The 21282-nt window shown below is 32.0% G+C and overlaps 1 protein-coding gene across 1 annotated transcript in view; it reads left to right on the top strand.

The window, feature by feature from the left end:
• Positions 1-21282, top strand: part of LOC149173644 (subtilisin-like protease SBT5.3) — a 46380-nt gene that overhangs the window by 14512 nt on the left and 10586 nt on the right. Inside the window, exons 12-13 of the mRNA XM_089426778.1 lie at positions 6865-6954; positions 7102-7169. Coding sequence (XP_089282904.1) covers positions 6865-6954; positions 7102-7169 — 158 coding nt within the window. The remainder of the gene's footprint in view (positions 1-6864; positions 6955-7101; positions 7170-21282) is intronic.

Genomic DNA, 21282 nt, shown 5'->3' with positions numbered 1-21282 from the left:
TTTTACTTCTTCACCAAAACATTTAATATATTTTTTACTCAAATATAAAATATAAAATGAATTACATTAATCATAAAACATTTTTTATAAAAAACCGCAACTACTGTACAGTATTGGTAATTCTTATTTTAAAGAAATTCAACAAAATGATGCTCGTATAATAAACCCCATTTTATTATTAGTGAATATATTTTTTCATAGCAACAACTTTGAACAATAATTCTTTTGTCACCAAAACAATGAGATCTCATAGGTCACAATAACAACTCTGACTAATAATTTTTTTATCACAAAAACAAAAAACACTCATATATCAATTTAGCTTTTGGCGAAAATATGACATTAATTTAAGTAATATTATTATATGACATTAATTTAAGTAATATTATTACTATTTTTATATTGACATATTTTGATATTCCTCGTAACTGAGAACCATAACAACAATGTTAACAAAAAGTCTGTGAGATGAATTCCCTCCCTCCACTACCAACGACATAACATTAAAACTTTCCACAATTTTTTTTAGTTTCCATCTATGCCTAGGAGCAAAGAAGTCAAGTGTGTTCAAAAGAAAAGAGAACACAAATAAATATGCAAACATAACTTAGGTACACAATCAAGTTTAAATGAATATGATTTTACTTTACCATCATCAACTATCCACAATGACTTGACTATCATTAGTAATGGGAAACATAATGATGTTATATAAATAATTCTTTTGAAAATCAATGAAAATAGGATAAAGTAAGTCTTTACCTAAGTTGCATTGCAACATAACTATTATGGCATGTACATGAGACATGGCATAAGCAATGAACACCGGGTAGAAGTTGGTTATAGATTATAATAGATACTTTATTTTCTTAAGATTTGAGGAAATAATTATGTTATTTTATTTTACATTTAATAAAGAACATAGAATATTAAAATTTGGAAATAAATGATTTGAATTTGATTCACATGATAACAATCGGCTATTAACTTAAGTTTTATGACAACTAGTAGCTAAGGTATGAGACTATGGACAAGGTAGGAAATATCATTGAAACATAAGGGCCTGGTGTCATCTCAAATTGGTGTGCAATAACATAGTACCTTTAATGTAAACATATGGAATGTAAATTGAAAAAAAAAAAAGATATTTTGTTTTTTAAATAAAAAACTGAGAGAGAAAAGAGAAAGAGAAATGGTGTATTAAACAAATAAAACATGAAACACTATATATATCTAATGTAATTGAAAACAAATGAGAGACAAATAAATGATGTATTAAAATATGAAAAAATATAAATCTATATATATATATATATATATATATTATATATATATATTTAATGTAATTGAAAAGAAATGAGAGACAGAGGAGAAATCAATGCTAACTTTGGTGAAGTTGAAGAGTTGGGGATGCCAAGTCTTCTAGCTTACCCCCCTTAACTGAGGTATTCTCGTATTTACTCTTGCACCTCAAAGGAATAATGGTTCTTCAACTGAGAATAAAAGGAACTATTGTCCAAATTCCAAGTGAAGATTGTGAATGGACCAAAAGATTCTAAGGGTATTGTAACTTGCACATTGCCAAGAAATAGATAGACTATCCAAAGCCAATTCAATGTCCATTTTTCCATTTGGGTTTTCAAGGCAAATACTAAGTTTTTGTGTAGCAATTTTTTCTATTTCTCTTTTATTTCATGCTTATGAATTTTAAATGGCTGGTCTATATTTTAAAATAGCTATCTTATTTACTTATTGAGCTGAGAATTCATTCAAAATTGTATAGTCTCTATTTATTTGCTTCATTTCATCTATTTCAAAGATTAGAAAACCATGATTTCCATCACACAAATGTTGCATGTTTTTATGGATTTTCTAATTTGTTTATTTTAAACTATTGGAGTCATTTTGAAGGGACTCCTCCTTCACTAATTATAGCTAGAAGCAATTATGTTGAGCTTTAAGATTGTATATACATTTTATTGAGGGCCTACATTGCCTCTATGTGCACATGAACATTGTATAGCTTAAATTAGTCTTGTAACATGAGAGAAGATTAGGCTTCCTAGGACCATAGGTGGCTTGTATACTACCTCCAATTGACAAGACTTTCAAAATTGGCTACTCATCCTTGAAGTTAAATGATTTTTGGAATTTTATGGCTGAGTGAGAGTTTTGCATACTAAGAAATGAAGAAAAGATTAAATTTTTTTAATGTCTCTTTTTATGCACTAGAATTTACTAGTTCATGTCCTTTGCACATTATTTCATGTGAGATTCATGCCTAGAACTTGAATCCTTACCTTGGAATATGATTTAGTGCTTAAGCCTGGTGATATTTGGAAATGTGTTTGGTTGAAGGATAAGCATAACTCACCTATCTATTTTAATATTATTTAACATGGTGATTGTTCATTAAAAAGTGGTGTTGCACTTCTCTTTCAAAAGAATCGTTACGGAAATTGTGGATTCTCAAATTTGTATAAGATTCCTTGTTAGTGAAGCCTATAAGTTATGGGCCTACCATTTATGAACCATATATTATACGAGCATAAGTTTGAATCTACTTGGTGAGACCTATATGGTAAATATGGAAAATTTGAGGAGATTTATTTTTTTCATGAGCTAACTTTCCATATTTTCCTAAACAAAAAAACATTCATCAAATTCCATTTTTTTTTTATAATTCACAGAGAAGCTATAAGATAAAATTATTTTACTTTAAAAATGACATTTTTTTTATAAAAACTATAATAGGACCATTACAAATTTGAATATTTTTTCAAAAATATCACAATTCATTTTATATTTTACATATTAATGACTAGTAAAATTCACCAAAATTAATAAAATCATTATAAATTTGAATATTTTTTATATTTTACATATTAATGCCTTGTCACAAGCATAAAATGATTTATTGAGGGACAACAGGAAGAAGGATTCAAAAGCTCTCTTCTACATTTTTCAAGCAATTCATGAAAGTATTTTCCTAAGGATTACAACAACAACAAAGTCCAATCAAGCATGGGATATCCTCCAGACAACATACCAAGGCATGACAAAAATGAAGACAACAAAACTACAAATTCTAAGAAGAGATTTTGAGACAATTTTTATGAAATATTGTGAGAATATAGACTCATTTTTTACTCAAGTAATTGGATTGGTTACTCAAATCAGGTCTCATGGTGAGACACTTGAGGAAAGGAGAATAGTTGACAAAAAATTGAGAACTCTGCCAGGAATATTTGACCCTATTGTTGTGGCCATAGAATAGACAAAGGATCTTTTACAATTTTTAGTAGATAAGCTTCATGAATCATTCATTTATCGTTAACATAGATTTCATAGAGCAACAAAGTCCTCACTGGAGCATGCCTTCAAGACACAAATCTCAATTGGTTAAGGTAGAGGCAGAGGAAGATTAAATGCTAGAGGAAGAGGAATAAGCCCACACAAAGGTGGAAGAGTTAGCTCTTCAATCTGAAGTGGAAGGGGCAGAAATCAAAATCCAAGTGAAGGGCCAAACCAAAATCAAGTACAAGGTTAGAGGTATGATAAATCTCAAGTTCAATGTCATTATTGTAATAAGTACAATCATTATGCAAATGAATGTAGAAAGAAGAAACATGATATAAGTAATAAACCAAGTGAAAATTTCCCAAAGGAAAATAAAAACTAAGATAACATGTTTTTAGCTTGTAATGTAACACAAGAAAAGCTAAAGGATTCATGGTTTGTAGATTCAGGGTGCAACAACCACATGACATAGAACATAGAAATGTTTTCCAATCTAGATGAAAGTGTGAATCTAAAGTGACATTAGGGACTGATAACAAAGTCTCTGTCATGGGAAAATGAAGAGTCAACATTCTAACAAAGAATGGGGAGAATAATTATATTCCAGATGTCTATTTTGTCCCTGGGTTGAAGCATAACCTTATAAGCATTGGGAAACTCATGCAAAAGGGCTACAATGTCTTCTTCAAAAATGGAGAGTGCACAATTTTAGATAATTCTCCAAGCAAATAGTTGATTGCAAAAGTTCAAATGACAAGCAATATAACATTTCCCTTGAAGATAAAACTAGATTTGAAAGAAGAAGGTGCACAAGCACAACTATCAATGAATTCACAAGAGGATGAAAGGAAATTTGTAGTTGTCACACAAATAAACTTTCAAGTAAAGGTCAAAGATGAAAACTGGTTATGGCGTTTGAGATTTAGTCATCTTAATTTTGGAGGTTTGGATTTGCTACATAGGAAAGCCATGGTGAAGGGATTGCCACTCATAGAAAAACTGGACAACCAATGTGAAGGATGCATCTTGGGAAAACAACATAAAGAGACATTTCCAGCAGGAAAGTCAATAAAGAAAAAGGCACCTTTGGAGATTTTCCATTAAGACTTATGTGGACCAACGCACATACCATCAATTCATGGAAGCTATTGTTTTTTTACTTTCATAGATGATTATAAAATGAAGACATGGGTCTACTTCCTAAAACAAAAAAGTGAAGTGTTTAAGCACTTCTGCCAATACAAATCTCTTGTTGAGAAGAAAAGTGGACACTAAATCAAATTTTTGAGGACCGACAGAGGTGGTGAATACATCTCAAATGACTTCCTTCCTTTTTGCGGGGAGCATGGAATTCACAAGAAATTTACAAAAAGGTATACACTTCAGCAAAATGGTGTCACAAAAAGGAAGAATAGGACTATTTTGGAAATGACAAGGAGTATGTTGAAGGCAAAGAATTTTCCAAATGACTATTGCTATGAAGCTACTGCTTGCACAACATATACCATTAATAGGTGTCCAACCAAAAGTGTCAAGAATATGGTTCCTGAAGAGGCATGGAGTGTCAGAAAGCATAGTGTCACTCATATGAGAGTGTTTGGATGTGTGGGTTATACACATGTCATGGGTGAATTAACGAAGAAGTTGGACAACAAGGGGGAGAAATACATATTTTTTGGATATAGTGATGAATCCAAGATATACAAGCTCAACAATCCATTAACCAAGGTCATAATTAGCATAGATGTGTAGTTCATAGAAGAGGAAGCATGGGATGGAAGTTTGGAGAAGACAATCAATGTGAAAACATGTATACCACATGAAGACAAAGACAAATTGACCACAACAAGTAATTACTCAATGGTGACTCCTCCTACTCCTATTCAAGCTCAACAAAGTAGTTAACAAGTGACATCGTCAACAAATAATAGGACTATGTTGCGCAACCAAGAAAATACTACTCCAAGTACACCGCAAAATACCCACAACGCCATCTACTTCAAGCGCAACATCAAGTGGCATGTTAATTCCATCTTCCGCAAGCATAAGAAGACAAAAAATCATAAATTTAAGTGAAATTTATGAGCAAAATGAATTTGATAGTAGTGTAGGTCTGAATTCTTTATTTGCATTGTTTTGTCATGTAGATGACCCAATCCATTTTGAGGATGCGGTCAAAGAGGAAACATGGATCACAACAATGTATGAAGAAATAAAAACAATAGAAAAGAATGGTACATGGGAGTTAGTGGACATTCTGTAAGGAAAAAAATCCATTAGAGTGAAATGGGTCTCTAAAATCAAGAGCAACGTTGAAGGAAAGATTTAAAGGCATAAAACACGGTTAGTTGTCAAAGGATACAAGCAACAACATGGAAAAGATTATGCGGAGACATTTGCACTAGTTGCAAGGATGGAGATAGTGTGTACAATGTTTTCAATTACCGCGCAACATAAATGGAAAGTGTATCAAATGGACATGATATTAGAGATATTGAATGGAGTGATGAAAGAGGAAGTATATGTTGCACAACCACCTAGTTATGAGGTAGAAGGCTAAGAAGACAAGGTGTATAGGTTGAAGAAAGCTCTTTATGGGTTGAAGCAAGCACTGCGTGCATGGTATAGCAGGATAGATGATTACTTGATGGACAATGGATTTGAAAAATGTGACAGTGAGCCTACTCTCTACATCAAAGAGAGTGAGAGTAATCTTCTTATTGTTGTTCTATATGTAGATGATTTGATTTTTACAGGGAGTGATGATTTCTTTATTGATGATTTCAAAGAAGTCATGAAAAGTGAGTTTGATATGACAAACTTGGGGCTGTTAAGGTATTTTTTGGGCATATAAGCAAACAGAAAATGGTATTTTTATTTCTCAAGCAAAGTATGCATCAGACATTTTGGAGAGGTTTAATATGAAAAACAACAATCCCGCACCAACTCCAACTATCATGGGGTTGAAGCTGAGTAAAGAAGATTGCATCAGGCATGTCAATACGAAATTATACAAAAGTATGGTGGGCACCTTGATGTATTTGACAACAACTAGGCCTAATATAATGTATATAGTAAGCTTGGTGTGAAGGTTCATGGAGACACCCAAGGATACACATTGGAAAGCCGCCAAAAGGCTTTTAAGGTATGTCAGTGGGACAAAGGAGTATGTTATTTTGTACACTGTAACAAATGATTTTAGGCTGGTTCCTTACACTAACAGTGACTACTCATGAAGTGTTGATAATAGAAAGAGTACGCTAGGATATGTTTTTCATTTGGGTTCGGAAGCCATTTAATGAGCCTCCAACAAGCAGTTGGTAGTGTTATTGTCGACAACAAAGTTTGAATATGTAGCAACAACATCAGGAGCATGTCAATCAGTTTAGATGCAAATAATGTTGAGAGATTTTTGGTAGGAACAAGAAGGAATGACAACTATTTACTATGACAACAATTTCACAATTGTACTATTAAAGAATTATGTTTTCCACAAGAGAAGCAAGCACATTGACACTAAATATCATTTGAGAATTGATTAAAAATGGTGAAATTGTGTTGTAGCACTACCGGTCACAATATCAGTTCATTGATATCTTCATAAAGTCATTTGCACGTGAATTTTTTGTTCATCTAAGAGATCGCTTGGGAATTGTTAGTGGAAGTGGTTGTGATTAAGGCGGAGTGCTGGAAAATCAATACCAACCATCGCTTTAAATAAATTGAGAGCAACCATCCTTGTGGTACACAAGTAAATCAAGCAAGTAGATTTTTACTGCGTGTTGCGGATTTTTTTTGCAGGTTGAAGGACATGGATTAAATGAAGTTCTAAGTGGGAGTACAAACTTACCATTCCAGCAACATGCAAGGTTGGTAAAACGTATGGTCCAAAAATTTATTCCGCAACTGATATATGCACTTCGCAACATTTGCAAGATTATGTTTTTAATACAAATGCCCATGCTAAGTTTTAATACTTTGTCTTCTCATAAATTAAAATATTAAAAATGTATGTTTAGAATACAGAAATATTAAAAATGTATGTTTAGAATACCTATATCTATTTGCATTCGCGGGTAAACTAATCATTACTCTGGATTTGAATGCTTTCTTAGATAGTGAGCAATCCATGTGTACTTAAGGTAACTAGTGAGTGCAATCTTCGTTCTATTCCATTTCTTTTCTTTTTGTGTCGCAATTCTTTTATTATTAATATATTTACAATTATATTAATAATCAATATAGGTTTATGGTTGAGTTTGATTAGTTTGTTTCGATTTAATTCTTAAAGTTATTTTTTTTTGGAAGTGGAGTTATTAATTTTTTTTTATTTAATTATTTTAAAAATAGTTTTGAATATTACTATTTTTTTTATTTGTTTATAGTTTTTAAATTTGATACAAAGTTATGTTTATTTGAAAATTTTCTCTCAAACCTGAGTTTTGGACACAAAGTTATGCTTATTTGAATATTTTCCTTCTTAAATGTCTTATCGACATCTGTACCATTGCCTTTTGGTAGACATGCAGCAATTCTTCTTCTGCCCTTGTGTTTCCATCATATAATGCCACATTAGCTACACATTTTGACATGTGGCGATCCCTACACACATGTTAGCATTGCATAAAATCACATCCTCAATGGGGCACATCTACGTGTGACTCCTATCTAGATCCAATATTTCCTTACAATCCCATTATAGTGATTTTTTGGAACTCCGCTAATTTGGATTTCCAATATTCTAGATCCATTTAAGAATCCAAAAACTTACAAATCCATCTAGATTCGAGAAAATAATTAGTCAACCAAGTCAACATCCATATTTGAGAAAACTTGAAAATTATCAATTGATTAGAAATCTAGATTCCAAGATTCATCACGTCCTTTATTCTACATCACAAAACCTTGTTGCCACCTGGCCTCCACCTTAGAGTCACTATGCCATTTTGGGCCACCTTAGCATCACTATGCCATTTTGATCCTCATCAACAATCACCATGTTAGACCAGGTCCAGACAGTCAAGCTCCCACTTAACCAAATATCTAATTTTTTTAGAGTTTCTAGATATATCAATATGCATCCATATTCAAAAAACCCAAAAGAGCCTCAATTTATAAAATTCTATATTTATGGACCAAAATTTCACATCACTCAACATGATAGGCAACATGTCAACCGTCGCATCAACTCTCTTATATTATTGCCACATCAACATGTTATGTTAGAAACACATCCACATGTCATATCATGCAAAAAATGCCATTTGTGACACATCATCATGCCATGTCAACACTTGGTTAGTTGTAGGGTTTGGAATGCTCATGTGGAATCTGTGTAACCCCCACATGATCTACTTTATTGGCATACAAATGTGGGCTTTATACCCCACCGCCCCCCAATTTTTTTATCTGGATGCTTGGACTTCTCTCCCTAATGGACTTGGTTGTCTATCTCCGACACTTTGGTTCACGGCTCTTGAAATATTCCTAATCCTTTTACTTATGCCAACTCTTGTTTCTCTGTCAACTCGCTTTTGAGCTTTTTGAAAAAATACATTTATGAATTTGTTCAGATGTCCAAACTTTCATATCTTTGATAGATCCCTACGCACTCTTATCTCACTAGAAAATTCTAGATTTCAAATTTGAGGCTTTTTTGAGTTGAATTATGATGAGCTTCTTCTTTTAGATCCATCACATAAGTAGTTTTAGTGCTGATATTTTGAACCATAAACTTTGGTTCATCTTTAGGACGAAAGAATGAGAATAATCTGATTAAGCCAATGGAATAAATAGTGGAGGAACCTTAAGTCTAAGGGATCATAAAACAAGTCAATTTAATAAAATATATAAATGTTGGGATATCAATTTAATATTAAATATATAGTTGTTGGTAAATTATTTTAATATTAAATAAAAATATAGCCATTGGTAGATTAATTTAATAATAAATAAAAATACCATTCAAAAAAATAGTTTTAAAAAGAATAAATAGTAAGTGGAAAGTAGGATAAGGGACAAATTAATAATAATATGAAGTAACAATTAATTGCGAAAAAAATTAACAATTAAATAATGTGATTTTTTAATTTTATTTTAACAGAAATGAGCATTTATAATGCATCAAATTTGTGCCCTGGAAATAATGAATACTCAGGGAATACACTAGCTCTCTTTTAGCATTCCTTTTAATCTATATGTACTATAGACTTCTACATATCCTAAGGAACTACAAAATTTCACAAAATTCAATACATTCATATATGGATATATTTGACAGAAGTTTCTAATAACAAACAAAATTTGCAATATGTTTATCATTTAGAATCCTCACGCTCCTCGGCTAATGTTTAGCTAAGGCCAAGCCACTAGTTTACCTCCTTCCAACTTCCAGAACTAGATTCATTTAGACTTGTATTCATTAGTTAGATTTGTTCTTGTAATTTTGCAATTTTCTAGTGAAGTGCCTCTATCTCATCCATTTGTCAACCTAGTTTATCTTTCAAGCTTTGAATCACATCCAACACATTTACATTGGTTACTATATGTTGTTTCTATCTCACGTTCATAACCATCATGTCGATTTGGAGGGCATTCATTTGCTTTTCCAGTTGAGTAACTCGATCCTTACATTTGTAATTGTGCTTCATTTCTCGGCAATTATCACCCCCAATTTTCTCTTTTCCACACTACATCTTGTCCTATAAAATAGAGAGAGAATCACTTCTTTGCTCAATACACCATACCATTGCACCTAGGTCATTGGCCTCAACATTCTACCCAAGTTTTCCCAGGTCACCACTCGTGCTCCCACACATTGTCCAATTCAATTTGTCATTTTTAGTCAGCTCATATTTATCACTTTCCTTCCTCCTCCACAACAACTTGTAGGCCTAAGAAGTACTAATAATGTGCCTTCTCAACCCTAGTCTGTGTGCATAGTCCCAAAGTACACCCTCGAGAGTATTAGACTAAACCACAAAGGGTGCACATAAGACCACATAAGATCCCAAGATAGGGCCATTTCCCAGTTCCAAGCCACATATCGTCTTAATTTTCCAGGTTGTTGGGCATGATTCCAAACCTTGTGAATAGACCATATAACCTTCCTTGCAACTCGATTTCCCACTAATACATTCTAATACATGCCTATGTCATGTAATAAGGGAAGAACTATACTTCTTGAGCTCCTAAAACTAGGTCTGCAAACTATTTCCTTTATTAATTGAAAAGAAGGCAGAGTGGAGCCATTCGCTCAAGCATAACCATCTAGAGAAGGTAGAAAGAGAATTACGGAAGCTGATAGATTGGTGCAGGATGTGAGGGAGAATGCGGGAGCTCCTTCAAATTTGTGTAGGAAAAGAACGCCACCTGAGAGGTACACTGGCTACATAGCTCCAATGACTAAGCTTGTAGAGACTGAGCCATCCTCTTTTGAGGAAGCAATTGAGCAACTGGTTTAGGTTGATGCAATGGTGGAAGGATATGAATCCATCATGAAGAACAGTGTTTGGGAAGTGGTCCCAAGACTGGTAGATAAATCAATTGTGGGTTCAAGATGGATCTTCAAGGTTAAGCATGTAGTAGACGGAAGCATAGAGAAGTATAAGGTCAGATTTGAGGTGAAAGGATTCTCTCAAGTTGAGGGAATTGACTATGAGGAAACATTTTCTCCTATAGAAATGTATTCATCCATTAGATCAATTCTTGTATTGGTTGCACAAATGGGGTGGAAGATCCACCAGATGGATGTAAACAAAACATTTCTCAATGGTGTTATTGAGGAGGAAATGTACATAGAGAAACCAAAAGGTTTTGAGACATTTGATCGGGAGTCTCATGTGTGCAAACTTAGGTGAGCATTGTACAATCTCAAACGGGCACCCTGAATTTGGTACACTCAGATTGATAGTTATCTCACTGGATTGGGCTTTACCAAAAGTGAAGCGGATGTAAGCCTCTATCATATTTTGGTAGAAGGTAAATTGTTTATCATTGTTTTATATATTGATGATTTAATATTGACATGTGATGAGCAGCTGATCAACTCTTGCAAGGAGGACCTTGCAAGGGAATTTGAGATGAAATACATGGGTCTCATGCACTATTTCCTTGGACTATGAGTATGGAAAAGTGATGGGGAATTGTTTTTGTCTCAAGGAAAGTATGCCATCGAGATACTACAGATATTTTGCATGGAGATTTGTAAGCCCTTGGAGACACCTCTAACGACCAATTGGAGGAAGGAGAATGCCACTTCAGGTGAAGAGGTTGATGCTACCATTTACCAGTAGCTAGTGGGTTCACTGATGTATCTTGTGAACACAGGACCAGATATGTGTTATGCAGGCAAATAACTGATCCAAGCTATGGTTAGGCTTACCAAACTATATTGGAATACAACTAATCATGTTTTACAATACCTCAAAGGCACTACCCAGTATGGATTATGGTACATACGAACAAAGGGAGTGAAGTTGTGTGGCTTAACATATGAAAATTGGGCAAGGAGACTATCCGACAGAAAGAGTACATCAAGTGGAATTTTCAATGTTGGGTCCACAGCAATTTCCTGGTACAGCATGAAGTAGATATTTGTGGCACTCAACTCAGTAGAAGTTGAACGCATGGTTGCAAGTCAAGTAACATGTGAGGTGATCTGGATGAGAAAGATACCGGTGGGACTATTGGGTCAGGAGATGGATCAAACTTTGATATATTTTGATAATCAGAATTGCATCAAGATCTTTGAGAACATGGTATTTCACAATTGATTCAAGCATATAGATATTGAGTCTCATCATTTACGAGACTCTGTGCAGAAGAGGGTAAAGTTGCTACAATAAATTCTAACAAAGGAACAAGATGAGAACATCTTGAAAGAGGATTTGTCAAGAGGGAAGTTCAAATTCTACAGGTGTAGGATAGGGGTGGCTGATAATCCATTTCTTGCTAAGAGGGAGTGTTGAGAAGTGTAGCAAGAAAGGCTCAATTTGACTTAGCCTTGGTCAAATTGAGAAAATTTGAAATTTCCACATCAGTAGACAAATTGGAGGCAGTTAACTGAGGTGACATGCCTCTTGTCACTCAGTTAGATCAGTAAATTTGAGTTAGTGGGCTTGGAGTTCAATTTGCATGTGTAAATTACGAATTTGTAGCAATCCAGTTCAGTTATTTCTAGTTGTATTAAGTTAAACTAGTTCTAATAGTTAATAGAACTAGTTGAAGGTCAGTTGTGCATTGGGACAATAGTCTAACTCAAAGATCATCCAATTAACTCATAAATCAACCAAAAATAGCTCATGTATGCAAGAAATTTGAATTGCTCAGCTGTGGTGGAGATTCCAAGGCAGTGTAACATCAGTTGTAAATTAGTCTTAAGTGTATAAGTGTTGCATGCAATCAATGATCTGTCCTTGAGAATTGCATAATAATTTTGGAGGAAATTCCTAAAGAATAGGAGCTAAGTTCCTCAAGATTTGCGCAAGGAAGTAGGAGCTCAAGTGGCGGCAAAAATTGATTAAAGTCTAGGTCATAGCCCCTCATTGAGCAGAGAGAACATTTATTCTTTTGCAAGTTGAGCTCAAAGTTGGAGCTAGCAATTGTAATAGATTATATATTCATTTGATTAATGCAAGCATGCTTAAGGCGTTTTTCCCAGTTGGTTTCCCCTAGATAGATTTGTGTATTTGTGTATGTGATTGATGCATGTTTGTGAATGTTATTCTAAATTGTGAATTAATTTCTGCAGAGAAGTAGAGTAGAATTGTGTCTCTTTATTTAGATTAAATTTTTTGAGAAGTTACAATTCTATCCCCAAATTTCTACACTATGTTCTCATTAGGATGCAACTTATAATCACCCCATTTTTTGCAAAGTGTGCATTTTAATAAGAATATTGTAAAATCACTCATATTTTCCATGCATTTGGGAATTGATGCACCACATTTTAATGAATGTAGTGTAGAATCAATGTAACATTCAGTGCATTTGGGTATCTGTGAATAACATGGAAGAATAAAAAAAAATAGTTAATACATCTTTAATGTAAATGCAATGTACACCACATTTTAATGTGAATGTAGTGCACCATAATTATGGCTTCAATGCATTTGGAATAAGTGCATGACATGAAAGAGAAAGAACAACAATAACTAATGTACATTAGGAATTTGAAATGGTTTTATGGAGGAACAGGTTTTTTGTTATTGAACACCTCTTTTCCACCACAATAAGGAAAATTTCATGTATCACTCACCTATTGAATTTAAATTAAGATTAGAATAAGTGCACGGCATGAAAGAGCAAGAACAACAATAACTAATGTACATTAGGAATTTGAAATGGTTTTATGCAAGAACGGGTTTTTCGTTATTGAACACCTCTTTTCCACCACAATAAGGAAAATTTCATGTATCACTCACCTGTTGAATTTAAATTAAGATTAGAAAGAGTTCTAACAGATTGGAGAGATATTAAAGCGTTGACTTGACTGTATCGAGCATTGTATTTTCAAGTTCCTTAGATGGAGAATATATCTTGATGTTCAATAACAAATAGACTTTAGACTTTGATTGATTCGAGGCTTGAGTAATATATTGAGGTTTCTACAACTTGGCCATTGGACTTGGTGATTGGATTCCATTTTAGTATTTGGAGATTTTTAATTTTTATTTTTTTTCACATTGCTATAGATTTGATTTCCATACATCAATGAAACATTAAAAGTGTGACTTGTTATTGTTAATAGGAAAGTTGATTGTATAGTGTGAAAGACTAAGTTTTTTCGGACTTTTGCATGTAATTTTTATTCATTTAAGATATATTCGAAAAAATAAATATCAAACTTTACTTTCTAATTTAAAGTCAACATGTTTTTTTTTTCATTCTAAAATCCAAGCTTCCCTTCTTTTTTTCTCTCTTTTGTGACCATGTATTTATTTGTTTATTTCATTTTGCTTTTTTTTTTAAAACCTTTATTATTAAAATTGATTATAAAACTTAATATTATTATTAAGCCTAAAACTAACAATAAAACCTAAAACATAAAATCTAATGCATGAAATGTGTGAAACATAATATTAAAATGTAAAAGTTAATATTATAAAATTAATTACATTTCAAAAAAAAGCATTGAATTACTAACATAGTGTTGTTAAAAACAATGGAATTAATTAAAAAAAAAATGAAAATTGATGGTTAAGGAATTAAACAAGTTACTTTGTCAACTCAATGAAAGCCTGTAGCAACGTCCCTTTAAGCAAAACAATTTGCGTAGATACTCGTAACATTGGCTTAAAAGTTGTGGCGTTTAATGTCACCTCGCCTATACCAATGATGGAAAAGGAAGTATGTAGCGTGGTAGGCTACAAACTTCATGTTATCATTTTATTTTCTAATTCAGCTCTATCATTTAGCAAATTCAATAGTTATAAAAAATGTTTGGAGATTGCATTAACATAGGTTCAAAGTATTTTCCTCCGAGAATCACTTGGGTAAGCAATATCTTGGCATGTTTGGTCTAGTCAACTCTGTCTCAAATGATATATGACGTCAAACCACTGCAGGATTTGGCCTCCACATTCTTGTCATTGATATCCCTCATGCTTTCGCACCAATGCTACCTAGAAACATAACGACAATTTTAAAAATGAGCTATCAAATTTAGGGCATTGCTCCAGCATAGATTTGGTTGACTCCATTCAGGATCCCTTCACTGTTCTTTCAAATTCTTCATGCGAAAACAAAGATAAACACAAAATCTTAATTGTTAACCCAATTCACCCATCTTTAATGGATTAAAAGAATTACTCAGTGTATTAATTCCATGCATTAATTCTTGTGATATGAAAACTCCAAATATATTAATAGCAATCGCAAACAATGTTTTGAATCATCAAGATAACACATATGTTGCTTGTCTAGTTTGAAACAATCTCAAGCAATTTTTTTTAATAAATAAAATATCATTTATATACACTATCAATCATTCCTTTTATAGTTGAGAAGAAGAAACACCTAAAACTTAACCAGGAAAAATATCTATATAGTTGTGATAAATGGAATATAAAATAAAAATATACAAATGATACATAATCCCTCTAATGAATTTATTTTCTTGTAATTTAAAAAAATATATAAATAATCAAGGTCAAAGAAAATATTTTATGAAAAAACAATGAACAATTGTTAGAAATAAACATACATATAATGCTTTAAGACGCTCTTATTTCAATATTTTAATTAACGAGTTTTAAATTTTAATAATAATTACCAATGGAACACCCAAGTGTCTGATGGAGAAATTGTGAACACATTAACAATGGCCAATTGGCTCATTCTTCGACATTAATCTCAAATTAATCTTGGACAGGCCAACAATATGTACCATAAATATTCACAAGATAAGATATTACAACCATGAATACAAACTATTACAACATAATTTGAGAAACCCTAATAACCTTTTCATGGATGATTGCAGGCTTGTACTTGAGCCTATGACCCGCACGCTGGACGGCACCTTAATTGCCAGAAACAGATGAGTGCATGCCTTTAGGCCCATATTTGAGCTCGTGGCTCCTTAATTACCAAGGGAATATACAAGCACGTGTATTTGCGGGGCTATAAAGAGCATTGCACAGATTTGATGTGAACTTGAATACAAATGGGTAATGGAGCTATAAGTTTCCGAGTGTGAAGAGCTATGTTTTTAAGAATTGAGTGTATTTTTTATAAATTTTGTTTTCAAATTTTTACCAGGGTGATTAATACGAGAGGTGGTAAAAAAAAAATAATCAAAATATTTAATTAACAAAAAATTAAATTGCTCAATTCCAATAGTTAAGACACTTATCAGCGTAATTTTTATATGGCACATATCACACATCATACAACCTAATTGTTATATCACACATATCACACATCATATATGTTAACCAGTTACACTCAAACCTGTACCAAAAAGACTTTTATTATAGGCAAAACTACTCTAAAGAGACTAGTTATGAATTTTCCGTTTGTGAATATGATAGTATGGATTTCACCTAAATAATCTATTTGGCTCATTATCGCTTAGAATAGATCGTGATGAGGTGTACTGTTAAGTTACTCAGTGATGTGGAGGTCACGAATTCGAAACTTAGTGGGAAAAAATCCAGTCATGTTAAGGGCAGGTGTGGCTTAAGCGGAGTGTGATCCCTAGGTGATAGGGCAGGTGTGGCTTAAGCGGAGTGTGATCCCTGGGTGAAAAAATCACTCAATAATTGTATTATTTGGTAGCAAAGCCACATTTTGTTGGTTTCACTATTAAATCAAAAAAAATTTCCAAATTGTTGACATTGAAGCTTTCATGTGGTGGGTTTATTTTTGTTTTACCAATGTTTTTGAATTGGGATTGGCATCTTTTTGGTGACCCTAAAAGTTTCATGTTATCATTCTTTTTTTCTCCTCTTGTAACTGTGTACATATTTGACTAAGGCACACACATTAGGGATTGTGTGATGGATATTTTATGTACAAGTTTACTCAGGTATATTTATATGGTTAATTAAGGGATAAGAATTATATGGTGGACATGTGTGGTTAATTAAGGGATAAGAATTATATGGTGGATATGTGATTTGGTCAACTACACATAAGGTTAATCACTTCTTATACACATAATATTTACATGGTTAATCACTTCTTATAACATTCCATGAAAATGGAAAAAAAAGAAGAAAAAAGTAAATAATGTTTTTACCAATATATTTATTTTCAATCACTTATTTTTAGATTCCATGAATATGGACTAAATTCCAAAAAGAAAAAAAAAGAAAAAAAACAATAAGGTATTTGTTTAGATAAATGATTCTCTTTTCCTATTCATCTATTAATTTATTTTTCTTTTAAAAATAATTTTAATGATTTTAAATGTTTATTATTTTTTAATTACGTATTTATTCACATAATATTTTTATAAATTGTATTTTTATTTTTATTTATTAATATAATAGTTAATTGATTAGTGATAAATATGAATGACTATTCCACTCCTTTAAAATTGTATTTTACTCCTTCACCAAAACATTTACTATATTTTTTACTCAAATAAAAAAAAAATTTATATTAATCATAAAAATATTTTTTTTATAATAAAGAACCTCAACAACTTTACATTTTTACATTGTTGATAATTCTTATGATAAATAGACTCAATAAATTGATGCTTCTTATAATAAATAACATCATAACATTATTACTAAAAATATTTCCCACACTAACAACTTTGACTAATAAATCTTTTGTCACACAAATAAGGGGCTAAAATGCTTATTTAACCTTTGGCTAAAATGTGACCTTAATTTAAATAATATTATTACTATTATTATATGGACATATTTTTTTATATTTTAAATAACTAGAAACCATAACAACAATATTCACAAGAAATTTGTGGAATGAATTCTAGATCTCCACTACCAAGGACATAACATTAAAATTTTCCACAATTTTTTTTAGATTCCATCTATGCCCAGAGTTTTTTTAGATTCCATTTATGCCTGGAGCAAAGAAGGAAAGTGTGTTCAAAAGAAAATAGAAGAAAAAGAAATAAGAAAATAGAACATATTTACAAAATGAAATAATGTTGTTTAAATAAATATGGTTTTATGTTTACATCATAACAAGCTAAAATGACATGACTAACATTAGTAATGGGAAAAATAATGATGGTATAGAAATACTTCTTTTGAAAATAAATGAAAATAAGATAAAGTAAATCCTCACCTAAGTTTCATTGCAACATAGTCATTATAGCATACACATACAGACATGACATAAAACATGAACATAACATTTGGTAGAAGTTGGTTATAAACCATAAGAGATACTTTATATTTTTAGATTCAATGTCTATGTTCAATGAATTTTAGTATTTGAGAAAATAACTATGTTATTGTATTTTAAGTTTAAATTTGTAATAAAGAATCTAAAATGTTTAAATTTGAAAGTAAATAATTTTGAATTAGATTTATATGATAATAATTGGATATTAATTACAGTTCAATGACAACTAGCACAAGTAAGTTTCATTGCAACATAGTCATTATAGCATATACATACAAAGATGACATAAACAATGAACATAATATTTAGTAGAAGTTGATTATAAACCATAAGAGATACTTTATTTTTAGATTCAATGTCTATGTTCAATGAATCTTAGTATTTGAGAAAATGACTATGTTATTATATTCTAAGTTTAAATTTGTAATAAATAGTCTAAAAGGTTAAAATTTGAAAGTAAATAATTTTGAATTGGATTTATATAATAATAATTGGTTATCAACTCCATTCTATGACAACTAGCACAAGAAAGGTCCGAGGCTATGAAAAAGGTAGGAGATAGCATTGATAACATAAAGGGCTCCATGACATCTCAATTGGGGTTTATACTTGCAATAACATTGTACCCTTAATATAAACATGTGGAATGTAAATTCGTAAAAAGAAAATATTTTGTTTTTTAAATAAAAAAGAGTGGAAAAAGAAAAAGAAATGGTGTATTAAAAAAAAGATGAAACACTATACATATCTAGTGTGTTTAAAAGAAAAAAAGAGAGACAAAGAGGAGAATACTAAGTTTTTGTATCCTAAGGTAAATATTAACTTTTTGTGTGGGATTTTCTTTCTATTTATATGTTATTTCATGCTTATGAGTTTTAAATAGTTATTTTACATTTTAAAATAGTTGTCTTATTTACTTACTGAGTTGAGAATTCATTCACAATTGTATCTTTTGGGATTTTTATCATAAATCCACTCCCATGTGTAAAAGAATAACTCTAATATCTCTTTATTTGCCCCCTTTCATTGATTTCAATGATTAGAAATCCATGATTACCATCACACAAATGTTGCATGTCTTTATGGTGTTTCTAATTTGTTTATTTTAAACTATTAGACGATTGGAATCATTTTGAAGTGACTCCTCCTTCACTAAATATAGTTAGAAGCAGTTATGTTGCGCTCTAAGATTGTCTATACATTTGATTGAGGCCTAACATTGTCTTTTTGTCCACATGAACGTTGTATAGCTTGAACTAGTCTAGTAACATGAGAGAAGGTTAGGTTTCCTAAGGCAACAGGTGGGTTGTATACTACCTCCAACTAACAAGAATTTAAAAATTGGTTTTTCATCCTTGAATTATGAATTAATTTTAGAGTTTTATGGCCGAGTGAGACTTTGGAATGATAAGAAATGAAGAAAATATTAAATCATTTTAATGTCTCTTTCCATGCACTCAAATTTACTAGTTCACATGTTTTGCACATTCTTTCATGTGAGATTCATGCTTAGAACTCGAATCCTTACCTTGACATATGATTTAGTGCTTGATCTTAGTGATATTTGGAAATTTGTTTGGTTGAAGGATAAGCATAATGTTGGGATCAGGATTGTCGTTAGACAAAAACTCGCAGGTGTTAGTCAATGATTGCATCACTAGAGATAAGGATCCATGAGAGATGATTTGTCCATGTTGTGAAACACACGGGAAGCATTGGTTTATCCAATGTCCAATAATCTCCCCCCCAACGCGGGTTAGGCATGTATCAAATTTGTGACTTGCGCTCTGATACCACTTGTTGGGAATCATGATTTTCGTTAGACCAAAACCCACAAGTGTTAGTCAACGATCGCATCGCGAGAGATAAGGATCCATGAGAGATGGTTAGTCCATGTCACGAAACAACGGGGAGTCTTGGTTTATCCAATGTCCAACACATAACTCACGTATCTATTTTAATATTATTTAAAATGGCAAGTGTTCATTAAAAAATGGTGTTTGCACTTCTCTTTGAGAAGAATCCTTATGCAAATTGTGGATTCTCAAAATTGTATAAGGTTCCTTGTTAGTGAAGGCTATAACTTATTGGCCTACCATTTATGAACCATATTGTATATTATGGGTAAGTGGTGTGTTTTTTCCAAGACTAGACTCGCGCTCTATACATTGTGCTAGGCACAGCGATAGCCCCCCCTATCGGGGGGTTTGCAAGGGGACAATAGCTCCCCTACATGGGGTCCAGGGTAGCGCCCCGAGAATTTTTTTATGTGGACCCAATAATGATTGGGCGGACCCAAGTCTGGGAGGTGGACCCAAAGATGGTGGTCGTACCTACCCATGGTTTTATGGATGGGTTTTGCACATGGTTTTGGGCATGATGGTTTTTTGTCCATGGTATTTTGTAGATCTTGTCTAGGAAACTACAGTTATGTTCTAATCCAAGGATAGTGGATTGGGATTTATGAATGATTTGAGTCTTCGACATGTGTATATATGTATTGTAACAATGAAAGGAAAATGATGAAAAATCAATCTAGTAGTCATAGTTTTGGGATCTAAGGGAAAATCTCTATCTATATTTGTTTTATATCCTTCTCATTATGTGTTTTTATGTTTTAAGAATTCGGTTGCAAGTAATTTTTGTACAGGGTTAAAACCTACAGTATAAGAGCCCAAGTTTGAATCTACTCAGTGACACCTATATGGTAATCATGGAAAATTTTAGGAGATTTATTTTTCCCATGAACTAATTTTCCATATTTTCCTAAACAAAAAAGTATTTGTCAAATTCCTTTTTTTTTAAATGATTCACCCAAACATTATAAGATAAAATTATTTGACTTTAAAAATGACCTTTGTTTTATAAAAACTATATAAAATCATTACAAATTTGAATATTTTTTCAAAAATATCACCAATCATTTCATATTTTACATATTATTGAATAGTAATATTCACCAAAGTTTCTACATCTTAAGATAAATTTCCATCCTTAAATTATCCTTGAGAGCAAGTACTTCTAGTGACCATAAACAAATGACCTTCCACATAGTAGAAGACTTAAGAAATCACTAAGAAAAATATATATATATATCCCAAAATCAAGCTAAATAAATTAAAACAAATTATATTAACTACAATTTTATCCCCA

The sequence above is a fragment of the Pinus tabuliformis genome, chromosome 4_2, assembly GCF_031772625.1.
Source record: "Pinus tabuliformis cultivar Carrire ecotype Pingquan chromosome 4_2, CPIR1, whole genome shotgun sequence".
Lineage (NCBI taxonomy): Eukaryota > Viridiplantae > Streptophyta > Pinopsida > Pinales > Pinaceae > Pinus > Pinus tabuliformis.
Note: the sequence above shows the minus strand (reverse complement) of the source record. Positions and strands in the feature narration are given on the sequence as shown.